A 9,644-nucleotide genomic window follows, 5' to 3' on the forward strand; every position below is an offset into this window, starting at 1 on the left:
TCAAATACTGAAGGTGATATTCTCAGCAGTATTCTAAAAAAAATAGCACATCCCAAAAAAACACTTTGTTATATTCTTACTACATAGTACACATTAGGCAAGTTTCACGACAAACTTTAATTCCATTATTTAATGGGACCCAGCCCTAATAATGCATAAGATTACATCCTTTTATTTGAATGACCATTCGTAAGAGATTTCATTTATTGTAAACAAGAATGTTTTACTAAATTGCCATTTGGCTTTGGCTTTTTTTTTTTTCTTTTAATTATTTCTACTTTAGTTTTGTATTATTGAAAGCCATTTCAGCATCTTGGGAGTTGAGCAGCAGGTAAGTTGCAGAAATAAACTAGCTTCTATCCAAATTTCTGTCTGTTGTTAGTATTGTACTTGGGCTGTCCAAAGCCTTTCTCAGATGCTATTATTCCAACTGCCACTCAGGGAGGATACTGACCATTCAAGGATGAAGATCCTATACAAAGAGAAGAAAGATCTATAAGCTCCTAGCAGTGACAGAGTCTTAAACTCAAAGAAATACTGCAGAACTATAGAGTAGATACCAAGTCAGATTTTGTGTATAGTGTGAGAGATTGTAGTATAAACTAAACATTCACAGCCCAGGCAATTTATATCTGAAATGTCATCTTAGACAAACAATCATGTCTTTGCTGAGAGTTTCTAGGCAGAGGGAAGACCGTGATTTACAGAATTAGACCAAAAGTTTTTAACAACTGAATGTGAGAGACATGTGACCATTAAATATCCAGTAGTCTGAGTAAATCAAGTGATTCCATTTTTATTTAAAACAGCATGTATAAAAAAAATAGCATTTCCGAATTCCCTGTACAGTATTAGCTATTTAAAAAAACCAGCAGACTACACACCAAGTTACTTAAACAAGTTTGACAGTGTTGAAGTCCGGGGCATCTCGCTCCCTTCAAAGTACAGCACTATATACACATGCTATCTACACATATCCTCCCCATCAATACCAGTGAAAACATGTCTCAAAATATGTGGGGAGGCTGAACAGCAACAGTTGGAAGTATTTACACATGATGGGGGGCAGTCAGCTGCTCCATACGGAAGCAAGACATCAGACAAAAAAGGCAAAAGATAACCAAGGAGGAATATGGAAAAAGTGGAAGCAACGTAGCAGAACAAGTCAACAGCTATAGCAGTGAGGTGTATGCCAAGAATTCACATGATTCATAAATAAAATAAATAAAATCCTACAAGTTAGGATATTCCATTTTTAAAACCCTAGAAATAAATTAAAAACACTGAAGTAAAAATATTATAACTACAATCTTCTGTACACCAAGTTTTGTTCTTGTATTTTTCTGTACAAATTTACACTTTAGGGTTGCATTGTTTGTGCACTAGAGGATGCCTTCATGTTCAAAAGGCTGCAAAAGCAAACACAGAGTTCATACTGGACAGCAATTAGGGTTGCTAATATTATCTCCCTCATTCTGAAGCAGTTTTTTTGAAACTGGAATAAATTATAAGCCAGGTAAACCTTTGAGACAGCAGCATTGAAGGAATGTTCAAGTATTTCCCCCAGCACAGCTCAGTTTGCAATTGAAGGCACTCAGAACATGGTAGTAACACAGTGAAGACAGGTAGCCAGTCCAAATCACTAACTCCCTCCCTTCTCTTGTACCAAACATCTCCTCTAGTTCTCTGCACCACTCATTTCATATTCTAGGATTCAGCAAGGTATGGGCTTGTCCAATTCATCTAGTGGTGAAAAGATTTATAAGACAGGCTCCCGAACAGCAAGTCTCCCACCAGAGATGGGTTTCTTCAGGCCTGGAAAGTCTTCAGGCAGCCTGTGTCTGGAAAAAGATGAATCGCATTCCTATAAAAGTCCTCACACCGCCAGATCAAATAGGACAAAATTCTGTTTTGCTCCTCAGAAGGATGAGACACACTATTTGCTTGATTCTTGAATCAGACTGTGCAAGTGGATCTCAGCTGTTTCCTGAGGCAGGAGAACATCTTGCATCCAAGAATGATTCAGAAGGTCTTCAAAGGATGGCCTGTCAGAAGGCCTCAGAGCCAAACACCACTTAATGAGATGCTGACACTCTACAAAAGAAAATACAAAATTAGCAAAGGTCCACTGATGAAGAACATCTACAAAGTAGGACATTATAAATGCTGCTGCAAAATCTCTGTAGGTTATTTAGTAAAATGAGATTGCTTTGTGCAGCTGAAACTATTTGATCAATTCATCCAGAATGCTGTACTACTTTACCAAGGTTATATAAAATCAAAATTCCTTGGATTGAAGGTCGGCAGCAAGCAAATTTTAAAAAGCCCCAATATTTTAGGAATGCCAGCTTCTACACTTTGACTAAAAGCAGTTATCAAAAATGTTCTAAGATTCTTGCTTATGTGACTGATGGCATTTACTTATTATTGCCTACCCAATATACTAAACACAAGTTATTTGTGAGCAGCATTCCAGACAGAATTTCACCCACCCTCAAATTAATACTTACCTGAAGAAACCCTTTGACGAAAATAGACCTGGCCTTTTATAATCTCTTCATCATGCTCAAAAGGAATATCTCCACACACCATATCATAGAGTAATACCCCAAGTGACCAGACAGCAGCAGATCTGCCATGGTATCTGTGATATCGGATCCATTCTGGAGGACTATAAACTCGAGTGCCTGAAAAGAGATGATAGATCTCATCAAAAAAAGAAGCTAAAGAATTCAGATACAAGTACTCTTAAATCTCCACCACATAGTTAGTAACATGATATAAATTAAGACAATTTCCATGGACACTGATCAAGTGACACAGGAACTGAAAAAGATCTAATTTTCACCCATGGAAAGATTGGTATGTATTTCATCTTTAAGAAGAAGTTTTATACCATTTGCCTATATCTTAAAGAAACTCAGACTGCGCCCTGTAAGTATGATGCCAGAAACTCCTGGCATGACTAGACCTCTGTCTTTGTTGTAGTGTCTGATCTCTCCCTCCTCCCTCTGCTGGCAGGAAGCAAGCAAGCAAGGATACTGAGGTCAGAGCTGCTTGCCTGGTTTCCATCCACGTGATTGTTGTTTACAAACTTTGAGTTGTAAAAAGATACCTCATAATCCACAAGGGGGCACTAGAAGCTTGGGAAAGCGCCAGAAAGCAGGCAGCAAACCCATCCCTGATCATTAACCGTTAAATTAAAAACAAAACAAAAAATGCAAGGCAGCTCGTGCCATTTGGGAACCCAGGCAAAAAAAACACAAACAAACTGCAAGCCAGCAGTGATTTTTGAAGTAAACGGCTCTTGAGTCTTCCAATGAGTCTGTTAACAATGCAAGCAGTTTGGTTTGTTTTCTGGGAACAGTTTGTATACACAAGCAGATCACGTTTCTATTCTAATCTTAACGCTTAAATGCTTAAATCCACCCCCCCCACATCACTGCAAACATGCTTTAAAAAGACATTTATTTGCATTTCTTAGCTCTAAAGTGAGGTTACTGTAAAGTGATCTCTTCTAGATTAAATTTCACAGCATTCATGCCCTGACAAAATGCTGCTTCCCTGTTGAAATGATTAATTTAGTGAGTCTGCAGATACAGCTTTTAACAGTAACCTCCTCTTGGCTTCATACCCAGACATCACCGGGAAGGACAAAATACGAAAACCTCTCTTCAGTCTACCACACAGGAAAATTGCATGGTGTCTATACTTTTATTTTGGTCTCCTAGTTAGACTAGCATTTAAAATATAAAAAAGGCTGCAGGCATATTTTATATTCAGCTTTGCATCCGTCTATTATATCTAGCAGGTGAATTAGTAATCATAACTTGAAAACAATCTGCAATAGATCTTTTGCCCAAGGTATTTCCCTTCCTATGCTCACATTTTAAATAAGGCTATGAGTCCACTGGACTTACAGAAAAACAATTTCAAATCACCAGTAAAGGTTAGCCACAAACAGGCATTAGATCTCCTAGCAACAGCAGTTTTATGTAGGCAATGGATTATCAGAATCAAATGTATTTCAGAGGAAAGACAAGTTGTTAAAATCACAGGAAGAACCTGTTCTATTGCTGTGAAGTTACCCAAAACAAACCCAGGGAACACAATGTTTCAGAAATGAAACTCCCTGGCTTGGAGTTGTGAATGAAAACTAACAACACTCACCATCAAAGTCCGTGTACACTGTGTCCTTGAGCAGTGCTCCAGATCCAAAGTCTATAAGTTTGAGCTCTCCATTGCTCAAGTCAATCAGAATATTCTCATCTTTGATATCCCGGTGCAGGACACCACAACTGTGGCAATGTCGAACTGCCTCCAACACCTGACGGAAAAAGCTACGGGCCAAATCCTCAGGTAGAGCACCTCGTTCTGTGATGAAGTCAAAGAGATCTTGAACCGGGTCTGGCCTTTCCAAAACCAAAATGAAACTGTCTGGCCTTTCAAACCAATCGAGCAGCCGGATCACCCCTCGGAATCCCGAGCCAACCTTTTTCAGGAGCAAAATCTCCATGGGTACCCTTGTTCCACCAGGCTGCATAAAGATTGGGAAGAGGGGTGGAAAAAGAAATATTTGTGAGCAGGAGAGCAAGTTGATCCACACAGCACAACAACATCCAGTCCTGACTGTGTAGATCTTTCTCCGGTCACAAACCCCAAGCATTCCTCCCTTCCCCACAACTTACCAGATCTCCCCATTCGGAAACCCGGTCCCGGGACACATGCTTGATGGCCACCTTCAAACACAGTAAGGGGCGGGGAGGGAGCGAAAATTAATACAGATAGTAGCCAATGCTAAAAAAAGATGAAAGGACGATACAGATATACTGGGGAGGCAGGAAGGGTAAAAACAATAGGGAATGATGGAGTCTGCGGAGGGCACACTCCACCAGAAATCCATCACTCACCGGAGCTCCATCTGCCAGCCTGGTGCCCGAGTAGACAGAGCCAAAGCCTCCACTACCGAGCAGCGGGCCCACCTGGTACAGCTTCTCCAGGGATTCCTTTTCCTTTCCTACAAATAGCAGGAAGGAAAGATCATTAAACCCTGTCAGGCCTTTCCTTGCCCCCACCTCTCAAAACAAAGCAAAAACAAAAACAAAAAAAACCAACCCAGTCCAGCCCCTACCTCATTAAACCGAGTTTGATCATGTGAGGTGTTTCCAGGTCACCCATCGACAGACTATTCCCGACTGGTGGTTCCAGCCTCCCGCCTCCCACTCCCCGCTTCCTTCCCGTCCTCGTCTAGCTGACCTGGCAGCGGCTTGACGGGGTGCAGATCCCCGCCGGGCGTCGAGCATAGGTGGGCCAGTGAGTTGATCTTAGAGAGCAACATCCCCGCCCCGTCCGCGTGTTCCAGGCAGGCCGGGGCTGGCAGCAGCGGCAATGTCTCGGAGGAGGAGGAGGCGACGGCGGCGGCGGCAGCACAACTGCCGTCTCCTAGGCACGGGCGGGAGCTGCGGGCGGGGTCGTGCCGGGCCAGCCTGCTCCCTCCCGTGTGGCGCGGCGGCCCGGCTTCAGCCGCCTGTAGTAAAAGTGGGAGGGAGCAGAGCTGGGGTGGAGCCGGGGAGAGCCGGCGGGCAGGTCTCCAGTCCGGGAAGGCTCCGCCCACTGGCGCTGCCTCGGCCAATCGCAGCTGCAGCTGGCAGCCCGCGCCGGGCCTCTTCGTCAGAATGGACTGCTGAGGAGGCTCGACGTGGCGGGAAGAAAACGGCGCCAAAGAAGGGGGGAAAGGGGTGGGGGGAGAGGACAAGAATGAGAAGCAGGAGACCGGGAGGAGGGGGCTGAAAAGGGCTGAGAGCCTTGGCGGGAAAAAGGAGAAAGCAGTTGGGGAGAGGGAGTCCTTGGAGGATTGCTTTTTTTTTTTTTATGTAAGGGAAATGCATTCATGGTTGCCCCTCTGTTTCTCGCCATTGTGTCATTGCAAGAAGCATGACGGATAAAATTCAGTGGGTGCATATATCGTTCTCTTCATCTCTGCTGCCTACCGTGCAGCCGTTTCAGGCAGGGAGCTCCCTGCCACACATACATACGTATGGCAGGGAGCTCCCTGAAACGGCTGCAGATACACCCACGCCGACTCTGCTTAAGACTCCTCCTAATGACTCATGGCTTCTGATGGGGGGAATCCTGTTCAGAACTTCCAAGTGCAGCACTCTGCTTTCTTCCGAGTAAATGCCATTACATGCAAGAAACTTAAGAAAACGATAAAGTGGCAGCTAAATCGAACACCAGTTCTTTCCACCATAGGGGATAAAACCTATCCAACAAGCCTAGATTGCTAGTGGTTTATCCATCAAAATTAATGGGTATCTTGTCAGTCACTCGCACAAGATTTTGCCAGAATCATCCTTTGTAAGAAAGTGGCATTGATTGATTTACAGGCAAACAGATTTAATAATGAAACGTAAAAAACAAAACCACCATAAAATCATAGATGCTTACATGGTCAATTAGTTTCTAGTTGAACTAGGTTGACAAAAGACTTTAAAGCCTCAAGCATCAATTCTGTAAAATCTACAAAAATAGAAGTCGGCTGACTAATCTTGTTTACGAAAAGACCTTCAGTAGTTTCTCAGGCATACACAGGATAGCCTCCCAGCTGAGATCGTGCAGTTGTTTTTGAAATAGTTGTAAATGACAACACATATTTTTTTAAAAAATAGAACAAATGCTATCAGCATCCAATTAGGCCATGACTTTTTTTGTGTGAAGCTGTGCAGTATACAAGACACTGAGTTTTTATATTAATCTGATACTAGTTGTAGGTTCCAAAGAAGAGGAATGACTCTATCCTTAGATAAGGAGAATGTTGTCAACAGAAGCTCCTTTAATAACTACTTGGTTTTTAATTTTGGAGAACTAGTAAAACAACATTCCTAACTATTTACAAAAACTACATTGTGATGACTCTTTATTTGGGCAAGTATAAATAAGCTCATATATCCCTATATTCCATAGTGTACTGCATTAATTTTAATTGGAATTTGTCTGTGTACAATATTTTGCAATTACAACAATTTAATGAAGTTCCTTTGGTTGACTGTTTTCATCAGGTGATACTGTTGCCAGGAAAAAAATTTTTTGCAGCTTTTCTCCTGTTCTTAGAGCAGTAGTACAAACATAAAAACCTGCAGGTGTTGAAGGCAAGATGTAAGTTCAAGTTTGGCCTTGATTTTACAGGGGAGTTTGCACAGATAATTTAAAGTTATTTTGCAAGATTTCGTTTTCCAATGAAGCTGAAAAGGAACAGCTGTTTTAAAAACAAGCATCACTACTTACTTGGAAGCCAATTATTACAGTAATCTGAAAGTGAAACTCTATAAATACAAGTGAAACTGACAGATTATTTTCATGTAAGAAAGGAGCACATCCCATGGTAAAGAAAAGAGAAAATGGGAGGGAAAGAGATTGATTTTAGGATTGCACCTTCAACAGTATTTAAACATGTGTCAACCAGATGTAAAATGTTCTGAAGCCAGATTTCCACATTTATTAACTCATTTTGCAAGAACTATATGAATGTGGAAGATGGGGTGAGATTAGAATACTGTTATGGTTTATTTGGTTTCATTTTCATAGCCATTCTATTGTAAAATCTATATTTTGGAAAAAATCAAAGGTGGGACAATAATAATTATAAAAAGAATGTACCTGGCTACCTGGATACATATGGCTGTCTGAGAAAGAGATACCACTTTGTTCATGAAGAAGAATTTAGGTGTTAGACATCTTGCCTACCCTAAAAGTCCCAGCTATGCCCACTGAAATATTTCTGGGTGTAAATCTACCAAACAATGTATTCTGAGATTGGTCAGGGACAGCTTTGAATCCATTGAACTAATTGTGTGTGTGCGTGTGTGTGCCTTCAAGTCAGTGTTGACTCCTGGCAACTGCCTGGACATTCTTGGCAACATTTGCAGAAGTGGCTTGCCATTGCCTGCTTCCCAGGGCTGAGAGAAAGTGACTGGCCCAAGGTCACCTAGCTGGCTTCATGCCTAAGGCAGAAGTAGAACTCATGGTCTTCTGGTTTCTAGCCTGGTGCCTTAAACAGGTTAATATTTAACCAGTCAAAAAAACTGGAAAGTGAAAACTCTGAAGTTTATTCCCCATAGCCAATACAAATTAGCAGAGAATTCCCCGTCTCCCTTTAGTCCCTCCTACAATCTATTCATGAATTAAACTTGTCACAAGAAGTATTTTTATTCAAGATTTTCTCTCTCCTTTCCTTTCTTTATGTAGGCAACAAATATCGATTTCCACATCCCTCCTGTTCCACTCAGAAGGCAGTCAGTGGGATGTGACCATACTGGACAGCAGTACATGTGAAAAAGATATAAAGGTCTCAGTTGATCACTAAGTGAACATGAACCAGCAATGTGATAACATTCTAGGTAGAATTAACAGACTAGCATCAAGTTCCAGAAAAGTCATAATTATTCTGCATTTGTCAAACCATACCTTGAACATTGCATCCAGTTCTAGGTGCATATCAGGAATATTTCCTGACAGTAAGAGTTATTCAACAGTGGAACATACTCACTCAGGAGGTGGTACACTCTTCAACGGAAGTGTTTCTCAACCTTGGCAACTTTAAGATGTGTGGACTTCAACTCCCAGAATTCCCCAGCCAGCCACGCTTTAATGGAACTGTTTAACTAGACAGAATGCTCATCTGTCAGAGATGTTCCAGTAATACTTTCTTGCATTGGGCAGGAGACTTAACTATATGACTTCAAGAACTCGTCCAATCCTTACATTCTATGATTCCACTATTATGCAAATTCAGCCTTGCACTACAGCAGCTCAAGACATGTCATGCATTATGTACACCATGTATTGGCCCAGTATGGCAACTTGTTTAGGTGTCTTGAACTCTAGCTCCCATCAGCATTGTCAAGTATGGCCAGTGGTGACAATGGATCTGGTACAGAATTCCTGGTTAGGAGTGATTGTGCCTTAGGGTCCAAAATGATTGTGCCTTTGGGTGCAAAATAAACATAACTGAAAACTCACAGGATCCCCTGTCATTTCTATTTCAGCCTAGCAGTGCTAAGCTTTCTCATCCTTCGCAGTGTTTTTTACTAATTTCAAAGAGTTCCTAGCATATAATGGCTCTTGTGCTATGTTACCATGTTGATGAGAGAGAACTCTATCCTTTTCAGTTGCTGAGATCTATATTATTCTTCAGAGACCATGAGGAATTGGCAAGGAATTATATCATATGTAAAAGCAGCCTATTTAGAGAAATACTTTAAGATTATAATATGAATTTATTGTGGAATGGGAAACTAATTTTAAATCCAACAGTATAAGCATCTACATGTGGCTGAATCCTCCTCCTATTTTGTACAAATTCAGATAACACTGTATTGGCTCCAACTCAGTCTTTGATGCAAGGTTACATTACTATCAGCAAGCATGATGGCCTTTTCTGATAATAACAACAAATGTCTTTGTCATCAGCACTAGGAAAGTCTGCCATGTTTGGCTGAAGTCAGCCTCAGTTGAATTTTTCTGCTAATCTTGTCATGACTTCATCCCTTCCTGAAAACATGTGCATGGAAAATCTGGCAGATGAGCTTCTCCCAGTTGATTAAGTTTTACTCAGTAAATGGAGAAATCCCTATGAGAATTCTTGA

At 41.3% G+C, this 9,644-nt stretch overlaps 1 protein-coding gene across 1 annotated transcript; it reads right to left on the bottom strand.

The window, feature by feature from the left end:
* Positions 1 to 757: 757 nt before the first annotated feature.
* PIM1 (Pim-1 proto-oncogene, serine/threonine kinase) lies at positions 758 to 5,517 on the bottom strand. The gene is made up of 6 exons (XM_007435574.3): positions 5,257 to 5,517; positions 4,911 to 5,017; positions 4,689 to 4,739; positions 4,171 to 4,537; positions 2,511 to 2,687; positions 758 to 2,094 (listed from the first exon to the last, which is right to left on the bottom strand). The coding sequence occupies exons 1-6, from the start codon at positions 5,336 to 5,338 to the stop codon at positions 1,937 to 1,939; spliced, it is 942 nt and encodes a 313-aa protein (XP_007435636.1). The 5' UTR covers positions 5,339 to 5,517; the 3' UTR covers positions 758 to 1,936.
* Between the last annotated feature and the right edge of the window lie 4,127 nt (positions 5,518 to 9,644).

Source organism: Python bivittatus, unplaced genomic scaffold (assembly GCF_059951505.1).
Source record: "Python bivittatus isolate LINGU-HERP-01145 unplaced genomic scaffold, Pbiv_v1 ctg000700_np1212, whole genome shotgun sequence".
Taxonomy (NCBI): domain Eukaryota; kingdom Metazoa; phylum Chordata; class Lepidosauria; order Squamata; family Pythonidae; genus Python; species Python bivittatus.